General features: G+C 41.2%; 1 protein-coding gene across 2 annotated transcripts in view; it reads left to right on the top strand.

Moving 5' to 3' along the window:
• The first annotated feature begins 3248 nt into the window (after positions 1-3248).
• Positions 3249-16641, top strand: part of Acvr2a (activin A receptor type 2A) — a 77100-nt gene continuing 63707 nt past the window's right edge. The window contains exon 1 of one of the 2 annotated variants that reach the window (XM_075985285.1): positions 3249-3732. In XM_075985285.1, the coding sequence (XP_075841400.1) occupies positions 3678-3732 (55 nt within the window). In that variant the 5' untranslated portion in view covers positions 3249-3677. The remainder of the gene's footprint in view (positions 3733-16641) is intronic. The other variant, XM_075985286.1, reaches the window with a different exon arrangement.

The following is a 16641-nucleotide window of genomic DNA, read 5'->3' as shown; positions in this document are numbered from 1 at the left end:
CCTTCCTATTCACCTTATCCCGTACACCCTCAAAGCAGTGTTATCTTCGGGTATTTGCTGTCAATCATTCTCCTAACATGGCCAGAGTATCTCAAGCACTGTTGCCATATCCTGTAGTTGACTGCCTTCTGTTGACAGCATAAAGGAAGACTGTGGAACCTTAGGTATGACAATAATACAAGTATCTAAGATTGTCCAGGATAGGAACCACTGGAGAATCACCATAAACGGGCTGGCCATGCATGCTTAAGCATTGACGGGGCATAAACGATGATGATTGCAAACTAGTTAAGCGGTACTGAAACAACCTAGCCCTGCTGCTTTGTTAAACAGAAGTGCCGTCATTCCCTTCTAAATATTGTTTATACCCATTTATTAGTGCTGCTCTCAACTTGGGCCAGCAAAGTTTCCCTTTGCAGTAGGCAGCAGTCAGTAACAGAGACTTGTAATTAGTCCAAATGCTAAAGAGCAGGTGACTGCAGGGTGCTCAGCCCTAAATGTAGGACATCTCTATCAACCCCATAAAGCTCAAGGAACACCATGGCACAGCCAGAGGACGGAGTGCTGTGAAATACTATCTTCTGGACGTGACAGGGAAGTGACAGCAGCTACCGCGACCCTCAGAAAGACCAAGCCAGGCAATAATTCCAACCTCGATGGATGGGGGAGGGACTCTTGTAGCCACTGGCAACTGAAGGCTTCTAGAAAGAGGAGGAGTCATTTTTCTTCAGGGACGTAGCTATTGGTAGGTTGTTCATGCTTATGTAGGCAGCACTAATTGGACTTAGTAGGCTGTATTTAAGAGAAAAGACATGAGTAAGGGAGAGTCATTTATTAAGGGGCCCTAGGAGAAGAGGGAGGGGAGCCTTAGGAGTGGTATGATCAAAATATACCATATTTGTAGAAATTTGTCAAAAATAAAACAATATTAAAAAAAATAAAATATGGAGCAAAGAAAGGCAGACTTAATAGTTTCAGCTACTTCTATCTTCAATCTGAGCTTTGGAACTGTAGCAGGAATGAATCTTTTTAAGTCATTATTTCTAGATTTAAAAAAATACACATTTTTGGGCTCAGGATGGCTTGCTAAGTAAACACGCATGAGGTTCTGGGTTGGATGCCCAGGACCACATAAACACATTATGGTAGTGTACTTCCGTGATTCCAGCAATTACAAAGTGGAGACAGGAGGATCAGAAGTTCGGGGTCATTTTAGGTTATCTTGGGAGTTCAAAGTCACCCTGAGCTACTCAAGGTCCTGCCCCAATAATTCCCCAAAGCATGTTTAAGAACAGAATGCGTAACTGTTGTTACAGGATGTCAGCAATTTTTCCCATGGGTTTAACTCTTTGTTAAACAGGAATGTTCTAGTTATGAATTTCTCTTGAAGTTCTTCTTAATTACTATAGAAAACACTCATATAGCAAGTAAGGGGCAAGATAAAGACTATATTTTCAACAATTACTAGTTATTCCACTTGCTTTGGTTTTAGCAATCAAGAAATATGAAAACGATAAAACAACAGTAGGGCCCGAGCCATCAAATCCCAGAAAGAATAGAGAGCAGTTGGTTCTAAAGCAAATACACTCTTCCATTTCAGAACTGTTAGTTGCAACTCTTAATTTTTGGCCAGCTCAAAATGTGTGCAGAACTACATGAGATTACTGAGGCATCTTGAAGACCAATTTGGGATTTTGTTGCATAATACAATCAAATTCTGAGCAGGGCTTGAGAACTGGGAAATCTTGGAGAGAGTTTAAAGAGCCACAGTGATTGTTAACCCTGACAAGTCAGAGAAATAGGCAGGTAATTATAGGATGTACTTAATAGACAGAAATACAGAGTAGTTTATGGGAAGAGAAAAAGAAAACAGAAATGCAAGTGAGAAGGTTGAGTTTGTGGAAAAAAAATGTGGGAATCAGTGCAGGCTAATACATTCATTACTCATCCTAAAGCTGCTTCCTTTTTAATAATAATAATAATATTAATAAAAATCTCCAAACACTGTATAGTACACAGAGGTTATTGTATTAAGAAAAAAGGTGAAGGTCTTGGAATTAATCTATTTACCAAGACAGCATTCCTGTCAGATTCTTCAGGCGCTGGGAAAAGGTGGGGGGAAAGAGCAAGCTCTCCCCTTGATTTTACTAAATTGTGGTAAATGATGACCTATTGACTCTATCAGTTGTTTTTGCATGATACAGTTAACTTCCAACATCCCCAAAGAGTTGAGCTTCTGGAGGGAGGGGTCACATTTTAACATTTTGGATTTGTTTCGGCGATTAACTGGACACCCGATAAATATGCCTTACGGAGTAAAAAAAATACAATAGGTCTCACAAGAGGCTAAGGATTGATAATATCCACTTCTCTGACTGTTCGAAATCTGCAGTTTTCACTTCAAGCCTAGCAAGATTTTCAAACCAATTAGGAGCAAACCTGTTTGCAACACAATGCTTTGTGTACACAAGGTATGGTGGAAAGGATTGGAAACGTGCGTCGCGCTCACTGGCGAGGGTGTCCTGGCCTGGCGGACAGCCCTTGCTGCTTTTCTCTCGCAGCCCAAAGACAAACGCTGGGAGGCCGGGGCGCGGCCGGCTCGCTAGCACCTAGCTCGCTCCGGCAGCAGCGGGTGCGGCTCCCGCCCACTCGGAACAGCTCGGCGCGGCCTCGGCGTCCCCCAGAGGAGAGGCTGGGCGCCGCAGCCGGCCTCGGCGTCGCCCATCCCGCTCGGGCGCCACGGCTCTCGCGCTCGGGCGGGCACAGCGCTGGGCACGCCGGACGCCTCCGGGCCTCGGCCGGGACCTGCAGGGTCTCCGGTCCCGGCGGTTCGGGGTCTCCGGTCCCGAAGGCCTCGCAGAGCACGATTCGGGCTCGGGCTCCGGCCCCGCCCCTCCGGCTCGCCCCGCCTCCCGGGCAATCTCCTCGCGCTCGCCGCCCGGCACGCGCGCTGCGCCCTGCCGCCGCTCCCGCCGCCACCGCCGCCGAGCGTTTCACCGCCGCGCCTGGCTTCCAGCTTCGGGCCGGAACCGGAAGTGTAGGAGGCGGGGCCGGCGGAGGCCAGGAGACCGAAAAACGCGGCCGAGCCGGGAGCCGGGAGCCGGAGCCACAGCCTGGACCAGAACTTGGCCGCCTCCTGCGCCGCCGTCTCCCGCCGCCGTCTCCTCACCGCCGCCTCGCGCCGCCACCGCCGCAGGCTCGGCTAGCGTGGTCCGCGGACTTTGGGTGTCCGGGTTGAAGGTCGGTCCGGACGTCGGAGCAGCTCGGCTCCCGGACCGTCCGGGCGGCTGCGGGCGCCGCCGCCGCCGCCGCCTCGTCGCCTCAGCCAGGCGTTTTGTTCGCAGAGACGCGAGAGGCGAGCTGAGCTGACAGTGATTTTGACAGTGATTTCAACCCGCTTTTGTTGTTGTTGGCTTTTCGTTGTTTGGTTCCGTGTTGTGCGTGTGTGTGGCGGTTTTTCCCTCCGTGGTACATTTTTTTTTAAATTGTTGTGCTTTTTTTCCCCCCCCAAACCCCGTGAACGTTTTTTGATCCAACCCCCCCACCCCCCCGTCTCGGGGCTTCCGAATATGTTTTATGACGGTTGATTTTACACCAGGAGGTTTGTCTCTGAGGAAGACCCGGGGAACTGGATATCTAGCGAGAACTTCCTACGGCTTCCCCGGCGCCTCGGGAAAATGGGAGCTGCTGCAAAGTTGGCGTTCGCCGTCTTTCTTATCTCCTGCTCTTCAGGTAGGTGGAGGAGCCGGCGCGGCGGGGCTGTGGCCGGCTGCCGTCGGCCGGGCAGCTCTCTGGCGGCCGAGGCTTTCCCGCGCCCGACTCCGCAGCCCCGATAATCTGGAAACCTCCATGAATCCCTCTTGTTTTGGGTTGGTTTGGCGAACTGATAGATTGAGTGCTGTGTTGTTGTGGAAGTGAGAAAGTCATGGTTTGTGGCCATAACACTCGATGACAGCGCTGGTTGGGTTGCTGTTTAAGCCGCAAATACCACAAGTGAAAATTTATGTAAAGGTTGAGACCCAAAACGAGTATTCCGAAATGTCATTTAGCCTAAGCTTTTCCAAAACAAGGGCCGGTTCTGGTCGACATCTAATTAGTGCTTCACCGGTGAATATCGAGACAGAGATCGAGTGAGTTGGTGTTTAATTTTGACTGTGAGAAACAATGCATCCTATCTGGAATTTAATCTAGGTCTCCTCGCACGTCTTCTCCAACTTCATTGTCCAGTCGTGTTAAAAATAGTTGGAGTTGTCGGAGTATTAGCCGTAACCCCGTGCAGAAGAGGTGTGCTGCTGTGTGTTGGTGTGTGCTGGCGTTCGCCCACCATTTGGGTGCTCTTTTCAGCCGGAGATTCTGCTTACCTACCGATGACTTCTTTTCAACGCCTCGTACCGACGCATTGTTTTCCGTTCAGAACAGGGCACGTGAGATTGTGCTCACTGTTAAACGGGCTGTTCTTGTGAGATGTATTTTAGCTCGAGGTTAGGAGAATCCTCTGGCCATTTTATATCTGAAAAAAAACATTGACTGTGTGAGGACGTTGTGTGGCTGCAACCAGTGGTTGAAATAAGGCTAGGCTTTTGTACTTGAAATTCTGGAAATGCCCACGTCTAGCTGCAAGGTGTGTGGATGCACTTAGCAGGAGAGTTAGTTCGAGGAGGAAACACTTCAAAAGTCACAACGAATGCCTTCATTGTAAATATTCAGTGTATATCTACTAGACTGTGATCAAGAATAGGGGTGGGGGGACAGTTTGACAGGTTTCGAGGCTGTGTCGTTACCTCCTATGTCACAGGGAAATTGGAAGGTGCTAGGCTTTTCTTTGTGTACCTCTCTGTTGTGTGTGTGTTGTGTGTGTCCGTCTTCCCCACCCCACCCCCCTTTTAATAGAATCTTTTGTAATGTATAGAATTTTGCTGAATGGTACATTTCCTTGTGGTTAATAAATGGATAAAGTCTAGTCTTATGTCTGTAGTGGTATTGATCAGTTCCGGGTGGGCTGAATGTGTTGTGAAATGGCGATCATTGCCAGAGATTAACCAAAAGAATCATGTCTGTTTAAATGGAAGAAGGAACATGCTTAAGGCAGGCGGACAGTTCTTTTTGTGCTCGGTTTGGAGAGCAAGCTAAACAATGGTGTCTGAAACGGATGAAGGCTTTGATAATGTTAAACATCTTGCTTTTGTGAAATGACTTAACCCTGTAGTTTCTCACTCCCATCGTACTCTTTCTTCCCCTTGACCCTCTGTGTCTGGCTGGTGAACTCCAGGGCAGAGCTCCTATTTTTCTGATCTGCCCTCGAAGAGGAGGGGCATCATGGCCACTGATCAAGGGACTGTAGACATTATTCTTTCTCAAACCCACCTGAGTCTCATTAATTGATGAAGCCGGTGATTCTTGAGCAGACCCAAGGTATCACTCATTGGAAAGCAGGCTGACACTACAGATCTTACTGCTTCCCTGCTTGCCTTGGGAGTAAGAAGAATTGAGCAGCAGTTCCGATCACTATTATTTTCTCTGGGCTTGCAGGTTAATAGTGAAAATTTTGAAATAGAGTGGTTTTGTTGTTACAGAACATATAGGTAATCCATTGAAATAATTTGAAAAGCTGTACTCCATACTGATACATTAAGATTTTTTTTTTTTTTTTTGCTTAAAATGTCTGATAAGTCTTTAAAAAAGGACTTTGTTACAAGGCAAATTCACTCTGAAAAAGTGTGTGTGTGTGTGTGTGTGTTTTCTAATTGATTTTTCTGTGTAATGTGTAATCTGGCACTGGAAGCAGAGGGTGGCTATTTTTATTAGAATTAAGTAATTTACTAAATTACCAGTTTGTTTCTGGGTATCTGACTTTAAAATAAAATCAAATGGGAAACAGTAGTAAGGAACGTGTTTATTCTAGGTGTTCAGGAAAGACAGATCCTTGCTGTTTTTTTTTTAGTGTTTTGTGGTCTGGTTTTTTTCAGCTTCCATCCCATGGTATGTGCTGTGGAGACTGATTATGCAGACTATTCCTGTAGGATATGGCCAAGTGTATAATTTCCTCCTTGCTCTCATTCCAGGAGAAACATTTCAAGTTTTGCCCTCATCCTGGAATGCCTTCAGATTCCCTATGATTTTTAATTTTTTTATTCCTCTTTATCCTTCTTCAGAGTCTGTTTCAAAACACAAATCTGCTTCTTACTTTTTGAAACATCATGGTTAATTTGTGTCTGTTCTCACAATTTGTTAAAATGTGAGGATGAGTTTAACATTGCCCAGTTTTGAGGTTTATCCCACCTAGGGCGCTAAAGTTCCTGTGGTATTTGAGTGGCCCACAAGTTGAGGATTCTTTGGGATCGTGTGTGAACTGGCAGCAGCATGGTCAGTGCACTCAAGAAAGGAGCAGAAATAGAGTATTGATAGCCAGTTATCACTGTGTGGCTGGAAGGAGAGCAAGTGATAGGTAGTAAGTACTCTTTTTTCCTTCCTTCCTTCCTTCCTTCCTTCCTTCCTTCCTTCCTTCCTTCCTTCCTTCCTTCCTTCCTTCCTTTCTTTCTTTCTTTCTCTCTTTCTTTTTTTGGGGGTGGATTTCTAGTCTTAATTATGTGTAGGTGTGTGTCTGCATGTGGGTATGTGGACTTGAATGCATGGAGGTCAGAGGTGTTAAATCCCCTGGAATTAGTTCTGAGCTGCCTATGTGGGTGCTGGGAATTGAATTCTGGTACTCTTAAGTGCCAAGTCATGTCTCCAGCCCCCGTGCTTTGTTTCTTAAAGGCAGAAAACTCTTACATGTATGTGATCAAATCCATAACATACAGACCAGATGAAAACCAAAACAAGTTCTCCCTCTCTCTTCCCATTTTGAATTTTTTTGTGTTTATGATCTGAGCTAGTGTTTTTCTCATGATGGAGTGATTTTTGTCTCTTGCCGGAGATATCTGGAGAAATTTTTGTTCAAATTTGGGAGGGGAGGCTGCTGGCACCTAATGGGTAGAAGACAGGACAGGATACTGCACAGGATGGCGGCTACCACAACAAGGAGTTATGGAGCTCAAAATGTCAGCAGTGCTCAGATTGAGAAACCATTTTTTTTTTTTAATTCTTAAGCTTTAAAAGCATTAATATGAGGAGTGGTGTGGAAAGATGGCTCATGGTTAAAAGCACTAGTTGCTCTTCCAGAGGTCCCGAGTTCAGTTCCCAGCAACCACATGGTAGCTCCAAACCATCTATAACGGGATCTGATGCCCTCTTCTGTCATGTAGAACTACAGGAAGACAGCGTTCTCATAGATGTAAATAAATACATTTTTACAAAAAAGCCTCACTGTGTTAGTTAAAGAGCTGTGGGCTCCCTCCTATTGAAGTCAGTCATCAAAGTGTTACTAGTGCAGGAGGCTGGTGATCTCCAGGTGACCCTGTTAGAGTTTTCATTGTCTTTTAAATTTAGAATGATTGAATTAGGAAAATAAGTTCTAGTTGTATGTATTGTTCTTTTGCAGTGTTTTACTGACTGTTTATGAAGACTGATGCTCATGGACATGACGAATGAGTGGTCATGGCATCATGTTGAGCTATATTTGTTTTTGATCTGGTATTCTCTTTCATAATACTCACCTCTTAGGATCTTTCCTTTTTATCCTTATTGACATCCCAGAGCTGCATGGCTGTGGGCTGTGTGTGCTAAACTTGGTGCTTGAAAGGTTTATATCATGCAGATATAATAAATGCATTCCTTGAATGATTCCAAGGGTATTTCTTGTTTACCTAACTTTAACATTTTAAAAATGATTTCTTGAGTGTATCATTTTTTGAGAATAATCAGCTGGCTTTTAGTTATGATTGCTCACTTAGGACACACCAAGTACTATTCTATGGTCCCTTAAATACCTTTTTGTCCTTTTTAAGGTTAAATCCTGATTGTAATTAATAAATACCTGGTTTTGAACTCTAGGTTAAGAAAGTTAATCTAGCTAGGCAAGATGAGAATCACAGTGACACTCTTAAAATATGTAGTATTACACCATTCATAAGAGAATCCAGAATGTTTGAGGCTAGTCTTTTTAAAAAATTATTTTTGTTATTTTTAAATATATATTGATATGTGTGTCTGCATGTGGCTATGTGTGCATGAGTTGGAGTTGCACACAAGCTGTTGGCTTCATGGGGGTGCTAGGAATGGAACACTGGTCCCCTGGAAGAGCAGCCAATGCTCTTAACTGCTGAGCTATCTCTCCAGCTCCTTCCCCGTCTTTCCCCACTGTGTTTTCATTTGCTGCATTTTGGACTATCATGTATGCATAATACATATACACATAATACATAGTGTCCCTCCCTGGTTTTAACTTCGAATCAAATGGTTTGAATTTCAGATTGTTCTTACTTTCTTTTCATACTCAGAGTTTTCCTTAACTCTTCGCTGCCTTTGAAAAATCTTTTATTGTTATTCATTCATTGTCTGTTTAAGCCAAGATTTGACTAGACCCGTGAGTGGATTTATTGCCACTGATGGGCCCATATTAGACTTCCTCTGCGGTAGATTTAATTCTGTTAGGTTATAACAGTCATGTCTAGACAGAACATTGATTTAAAATTGACTATTGAAGATGAAAGTTCCAGGAATAGAGTATAGAGGAAGAAGGCAAGAAAACTATTGTAGATAGCAGTTGACATTCTGTCATTCTTGACCAGATTCCTTAGTCACTTTCATGGATATCTGTGCATCTAGTGCTTATGCTTTGTGTAATACAGGGACTTAAAAGAATTTTGTTCTTTTCTGAGGTTGAAATTTTTGAACTGATAGAATGGTCAGCCTAGGAAAAAAATTTGAGAGATTTTTTATGCTTAGTGAACAAAAATGTCCTTGTTGTTATACCTGGGTTCTGGTGCTAGCTCATCTCTGAGGCTTTCCTACCTGAACGCTAACATCTTGTCAAACAAGACTAACTAATTATGTGTTTTTTGCCCAAGCTACTACTTACCCCCCCCCCCAAACTATTCTCATTAAGAAAGAAATTTGAGGCTGGATATGTAGTATATATGCCTGTAGTCCTATCACAGGGTAGACAGAAGTAGGGATATCTCAGCAAGTTCCAAGTTGGCTTGGTTTACATAGTAAGAACCTGTCTTAAAAAAACAATGAATGAATGAATGCCATTCTTGCTTAAAATTTTCACTGACTTAGTTACCTTAGCATAGTGACATATACGGGCCTTCATCATTTGTTTTTTGCCTGCTTTTTCTAACCTTGGTATAGTGGTTAAAGCTATGCATTCCATACTTAGATTTCCTTGGTTTATACAGGGTTCACATCTTCACCTTTGACCTCATTTTCTTGTGCCCTGTTTTTCTTACCTACAAAATGGGGATATAAATGATGCCCACTTTAGAGAGTGGTTTGATAAAGAAGTGGCACGTGAGCACTAATGGACTTAGTTGTTTGTTCTGAGATGTTTCACTGTGTAGCTTTGACTGGCGTGGAAAACTGTGTAGACCAGGCTGGCCTTGAACTCACAGAGGTCCACCTTCCTTTTTCAGGAGGGTCTGGCAAGCTCTCTTACATTGTCGTCAGTCTTCCTTCTCATGAGTTCAGTGCTCCAGTCATACAGACTCAGAATGCAGTGCCTTGAGAGTTTGTGAGCGTTGTTCTTCCTCCTTTACCTGGCTAACTCCTATAATTTTTTTAAGACTGAGAAGTGTTATCCTTAGAAATATTTTCTCTGCCACCTAGCCACTATTGAGGTAGTAGCTTTTTGTTCACTCACGCTTTCTGAGTGACCTTAGCTTCAGTAATTGCTGCAAATGTTCACTTGCCCATTTCCTCTTTAAACTACAGTGCTTACCTTGCTTTTTCATTTTTTAACAGTTTCCCTTTAACCACAGATTGAACTAAGTGTCAACCCTGGCGCACAGTAGGTGCTCAGAAAATGTTTATTTAGTGATTGAAATGGAATTTCTTTGCATGATTAGTGCATACATTTCCTTTTATGTTATTAAGTGCTGAACTCAGGTTAGATGGCCGCTTAAAGCTTTCTGATTCTTAGGATTAGTTGGCAATAGTGACATCTTATTAAGGAAAAACATTTTGCTAGTGATTGTTTTGATATCCTAAAGTTCTGTTCACTTAACATTTTATTAGAATTTCAATTGTGTAGATTTCAAAAGATGCTTCCATATCTTCAATTTCAGTCATGTTCATAAATTTTAAACTATAATCCACAATGAGAATTATACATTGTATCACGACTATACATGTGTCTTAGTTCCCATGTGTCTCTATGTGATTAAAGCTTCATGAATTACTTACTGTGTATAGGAAGGATACTTTTATTTATCTTTATATTCTGTTTCATTTTTAAAAATGATAAGTATTAGGGCTAGAGAGATATCTAAGCAGTTAGGGCACTGGCTGATATACCAGAGGACCTAGATTCAATTCCCAGCACCCACATGGTGGCTCACAGTCCTAGGGGAACAATCTTTTTTGGCCTCTGTGGGCAGCAGGCATGCACTTAGTAAACAGACTTATATGCAGACCAAACACCCATACATATAAATAAATTACATTTAAAAAATGTTGAGTATGCTCCATTGAGTCAGTGACCAACTAAAGGACTGTAATTGTTAAAACACTGATCTAGTTCATCAATTCCCTCATTCCCTTTGCCCTGTGCTGTCTGAAGGAGATGGAAAAATGTACCAGAAACCCATGTGCAGAAGAATATGGCCATAAAGTTAACCTCTAGCAGAGATTATGAGCCAGTGAGTCTGGTAGAGAGCAGACTGTTCAGTGGAGAATTTGGAGTTGACTTTCTGAACTCTCTTTTCTCTGGCCCAGTTGTTTAAATTAGTCTAATTCTGTTTTAGCACCATTTTGAATTTGGGAGATTTCAGAGTTTTTCACTCAGGAAATGCTTCTTGCAGAAATTGGTCCTAATCCTGGGAATACAAGGTCTTAAAAGGACATTTAAAAGGATATTTATGGAATGTGAAGGAAAAGCCACGAAAGATCTTCAGAAACACAGGTGTTACTTGATCATGAACTTGAGAATGACTGGAAGACAAGGTGGGATGGGGGATTTCTGACCTAAACTGAGGGAAGGATTGGTATGTTGAAGAATGCTCTGCTTGCTTAGAGAGATACAGTCTCAACTGAAGACATAGATCCAGATGGAAGAGTAGGAACTGAGGTGAGGCTGGGCTGGATGATACAGGTCCTTGTATGTGAAGTACAGAACAGAGTAACAATGTGAAGATGAAGTTAGACAAAGGCATTACTAAAACAGGTAGTAAAGAACTAACAAGCCAGAAGTAAATAGAAACATATTGTATGGCTAAGTAAGTGTCTTAGGTGGCTGTGGATTTAGATGGCAAACGTGAATGAAGATACACATGTAAATTTAGAAAAATAAAAGGGCACTAAAATCCATGAGAAATATGTAATGATATTTTACAAGGGGAGACCCTGATGGATCTATCTCCATGTGTTGTCTAGTAATGATTCTGAGCATTAATGGCTTTAAATGTTGGTGTCAAATAATAGTTACCGTCTAATAGTTACAGTTTTACTCTTATTGATTATCTAGATTATGTTTTTAATTGTTGTGAGGCATATTATTACTGCACTACTGTTGTCCCCAAGTAGACTAAGGTGTGTGATGAAGTTTGTATGTATTATTCATGATTGAAGCCTATCTGTAGACTAAGGTGTGTGATGAAGTTTGTATGTGTTATTCATGATTGAAGCCTATCTGTCCCGCAGGCCATTCTTCTGGCCGAGATTCAAACAGTTCTCTAATTTTCTAGAGTATTACTGGGTATAACTTTATTTTCCAGTGTTGCTGAAACAAGCACATGCAAAGCAGGACGGCAGGAACTAGAAGGACTGGCTGCACATGTGGGGACAGATTGTTTTAGAACATGTCAGCTCTTTATATATTATAATAGAATATGCCTCTTACAAAGCCTTCATTCCTAGTTAGGATTACTGATTTTAAAATTTATCTTTCGTAAGATTGATACTAAAAACTAAAAACAAAACAAAGCAAAACAAAACAAAAAACCCTACTTGTCTGGCAGTGGCACACGTTTCTGATCCCAGCACTCAGGAGACAGAGGCAGGAGGATCTCTTTGAGTTTGAGCTCAGCCTGGTCAACAGAGTGTGAGTTCCAGGATAGCCAAGAAAAACAAAACAAAACAAATACTACAAGTGTAGTGGTTCACTCATGTAATCCCAGAATTTGTGAAGCTGAGGCAGGAGGATTTTCATGATTGCAAGGCCAGTGTAGGCTATATAGTGAGTTCTGAGCCAGCTTAGGCTTCAGAGTGAAACTCTGCCTCTACTCTACTTCCATTAGGAAGAAGAAATCTTTTGTTCACATCTTTATGAGTTTTAGGTGGTACATCACATTTGTAATCTAACACATTCCAAGATGGCTTGGAATAGATGAGTTATTAGAGCTTGGCAAGTTTCTAAAACTCTGAGATTACATTTTCAAATATATAAACCAAGTTGTATTAAATGAAATACACTCTGTAACATAGTAGCTGCTTCAGAATAACATTAACATATGTTTGTAATCTTTGAGTCTAGTTTTAGAAGGACACAGTGTTTAAGATATTTAAAATATAGGTTCAGTTCTTGGGAGATATTTTTAAATTTTTAGTTAAATTACTGAGCAATTATAGCAAAATAATATTCTAACAAGGATACAACCGAAGGAAATGTAAGTATAGAGTGCCAGAGAGTTGCTACGATTCCCTAGAACCTTTGGTTATAGTAGTTTTTGTTTTTGATTTTAAACCAGGTTTTCTTGTTCTAAACAGTCCCCTTGTTGTAGCATAGTCTGAGGTAGGGGAGATTGCAGTGAGTTTGAGGTCCTCCTGTGTTACATAGTAGCAAGCCATCTTGAGCCACACAGTCAAACCCTGTCTCAGAAAAACAAAAATAAAAACAAAATATGGAGGTAAATCTATCTCAGCTGATGATGGAATTTAAAATACCTTTCTTGGACAACTATGTTTAAATATTAGGTATTTTTCAGACGTTTTTTGCAAAAGTAAATTTGGAAGGCTTCTCAAGTCTTTTAGGTATCAACTACTTATGTTTTAAAAACATAGTTGGTATACACACACACACACACACACACACACACACACACACACACAAATGTCATATAGCCTAAACTGTCCTCAAACTTACTATGTATCTGGGAATGGTCTTGAACTCCTGATCTTTTTGATTCTATCTCTACAGTGTTAGTGCTTTTTCACTTGATTTATATGTGTGTGCTCCATGGAGAGTGTATGGAGAATTCTGTGAGTGTGGATGTGCACGCTAGTGTGTGTGCATGTAGAAGCCAGAGTAGATCTTCGTGTTTCTTCCTGTGTTGCTGTCATCTTTTTTTGCTTTGAGACTGGGTGGATTTGTCTCACAGTGACCCAGATGCTCAGGTGTGCACTGTTATCTTTCAGAGCTGCTTTCTGGCCCGAGAGCTCTCAGGATCTGTCAGTTACAGCCCACCCCCACCTGCTGTGTGGAGGTTGTAGCACTTCCAGTCATACCTCAGGCCCCTTTGCTTGTGGAACAAGCTCTGTTACCCATTGAGCTGTCTCTTCTGTCCTACTGGTTTTTGAATTTTAAAAATAAATATTTTGAAGGGGCTGTAGCTCAATTGGTAAAATGCTTACCCATGAAGCATAGAACCATGAGTTCAATTCCCTAGTGCCACAGAAAGTCATGGTGCAGGCTTATAATCTACTCCAGGTAGGCAGGAGGATCAGAAACTCAATGTCAATACTTGGCTTAGTAATGACTTTGAAGCTAGCCTGAGCTACAGGAGACTATCACCAAACAAAACATCACTTTTATCTATCTATCTATCTATCTATCTATCTATCTATCTATCTATCTATCTATCTATCTATCTAATTTTGTTTTTCCTCACAGGGGTTCTCTCTGTAACTCTGACTGTCCTAGAACTGGCTCTGTAGACCCACCTGCCTCTGCCTCCCCTGGTCCAGAGTTAAAAGTGAGTACCACCACCACCATGCAAACATCAGTATTCTAAATATATGCTTATTTGGGACTTAAAGAGTATGCTACTCAGATTCTTTTTCTATTGACTCTTTTTTGACCTTTAATAATATCAAGATGCCATTTTACTTATTCCTAAATTAAAGTGGATACTACTGATAACTTATTCATTTTACAGTTAAGTGTGGATATATGGTGAATTCAGTGCTAGGTGGTTAGGTGCTGCAGTGAACAATACAGGCATGATTATGTCCTATGGAGCTCCTGTGGTATAGACAGAATGAAGTGAATCAAGTAATTATATATTACTGTATGTGCCGTCAGGAATTAAGAGGTGCTGAGAGCCCAACACTTTATTTACCTGTGTCACACACATTGCTGTATCTAATTATTTACCTTGGCATTTTTCTTTTTTGCCTGTTTATTATTTGTACATTCCACTACTAGAGTGCAAGCTCAGTATGGGAGGAGGTTCCATTCCTTCATCACAGTACCCCAGAAAATAGCACAGTTCCTGACACAAAGTGGAAATTCAGTAGACACTTAATTCAGGAAGGAGCTCCAGAAAGAGGTAGGGGTAAGATCGGACAGGACTCTCACAGGGGCAGGAGTTAGAGTGAAATGCAGAGGATACTGGGAAGTAAAAAGGTCTAAGTAGTAACTGATTTGGTTAGAAGTTAGCATTTTTCTTACCTGTCTGGAAAGTATGATGAAGTATATAGGAGCAGAGAGACCAGTAAGCAGGTTCCCAGGGTTAAAGTCAAGTGGTCGCTGCCCTCACCATCCTTTTATTCTACATAGTGATTTTGTAACAAATCTTATTTGGTGATAACCTTTTCTTATTTTTTTCTTTAGTCCTTAAAATTATATAAACCTGGTTTGGGTGTTGAATTGGGAATTATTTGCTACGTACAATTATTAGCCAAGAGGGCTAGAACTAACAGAGGCAGTTAAAATAGGAGACTTGGAATATTGCAGGGTCTAATAAATGATCAGGACGGTAGACCTGGGAACACACCTGTGCTGGCCCCAGTTCTGAAGGCTGAAGTGAAGCAGAGATTAGGATTAGAGGTGTAGGCAGACTTCATTTCTAATGGAGCTAGTGAAGCTGAGCTTTAGCTCTTCCTAAGGCTTTCTTACTGTAGCCCAAGAATATCCACAAATCAAAATTGTCGTTCTGTTTAGACTGATGGCATGTATTTGTCAACCTTGATTTAAGTGACATTTTTGTAGTTAACAGCCTAGTATTGATGTCATGAACGGAACTCAGATCATTAAACTAGAGAACAGAAGTTGATGGCCCTGCCTTTACATCTATAGAATCCTTTTACCATTAGAGCATAGTACACCATAAGGGCTAGTTAAAAGAAATAAAAACCAGTATTGTTGGCATAAATGTTGTTTGGTAACTGTAAGAACTTCCCTTATTTTGAAACTTAGCAAAAGTAATTTTATGCAATCCTCTAATTAGTATTTTAAAAAAGACACTTGGCAGGAAGGAAACATAGGTGTTGGGACTTATCTCTACAATGATGGGCAGTCTGGTGTGTACTTGGAGAAGTTCTAGAACCTCTCAGTTGCTTTTCTTGTGAAGTTTAATTTGTAGTGGCCAACTCACAAGATTAATTGAAAATCTAAGACTACACACAGAAACTCACATTCACATGAAAAAGTATACATAAAATATAAAATTTTGAATTGGGCCGCCAGATATTTGTAAATACTACAGTATTGTTTTTAAAGGTGTACAGAGAAATGTAAAGGTTTAGCTGTAAGAGAACTTATAATTTAGAATTTTATGATTCTTAATGAGTAGACATTTGTCTGTAAGCTGCCAATGAATAAAGATGTTAATTCAGTAAGCAACTTAGTATCAACTTTGAAACTTAGTATCAACTATGAAAGGAATGCTTACTTCTTACAGTGACCCCTGTCCACTTTCATCTTTTGCCATATTGTTCCTACCAATTACTTTCTATTTCTCTAAATTTCCCATCCCTTATTTTTCATAATCTGTAAGAGGACCATTATTCACTATACAGTTCCCAGTGGCTAACACACAGACGCTTAATATTGGTGAGTAAGTGGCTAGTGCTTTCTGGTGTTTAGGACAGGGCTCTGTAACGATTTATTTGTTTATTATGGCTTTTGTTGTTTCTTTTGTTTTCTTTTCTTACTAAGGGGCCAGATAGTAAATATTTTAAAGCAGTCTCTTAGAGTTATTAAACTCTACCTATTTTTAAAACTCACAAATATGACATAAATAAACCACTGTGAATGTATTCTAATAAAACTTTGTGTATGGTGAAATTTCAATTTTTATAATTTTCACATGTCACAAAATAATTGTTTCAATTTTTAAAAACCGTTTAAAAGTGTAAAACCATTGTGCAGAGACTGAGTGAAACCAGGGCACAAGCTGGATCTGATCTGTAGATTACCAGTCTGTTGGACACCTATGGGTGGCCCATCTCCCTCAATTATAAATACATTATTTCTAAACAAAATTTTCTTTTGAACCTAGGACACATTTTCTTTACTTTCCCCACCAATTACTCTATTTTAAGTGTGTGGATGTTTGCCTTCTGTATGTCTTTTCACTACATGCATGACTTGGTGCCTCCAGA

The sequence above is a fragment of the Microtus pennsylvanicus genome, chromosome 9 (assembly GCF_037038515.1).
Source record: "Microtus pennsylvanicus isolate mMicPen1 chromosome 9, mMicPen1.hap1, whole genome shotgun sequence".
Classification (NCBI taxonomy): domain Eukaryota; kingdom Metazoa; phylum Chordata; class Mammalia; order Rodentia; family Cricetidae; genus Microtus; species Microtus pennsylvanicus.
Note: the sequence above shows the minus strand (reverse complement) of the source record. Positions and strands in the feature narration are given on the sequence as shown.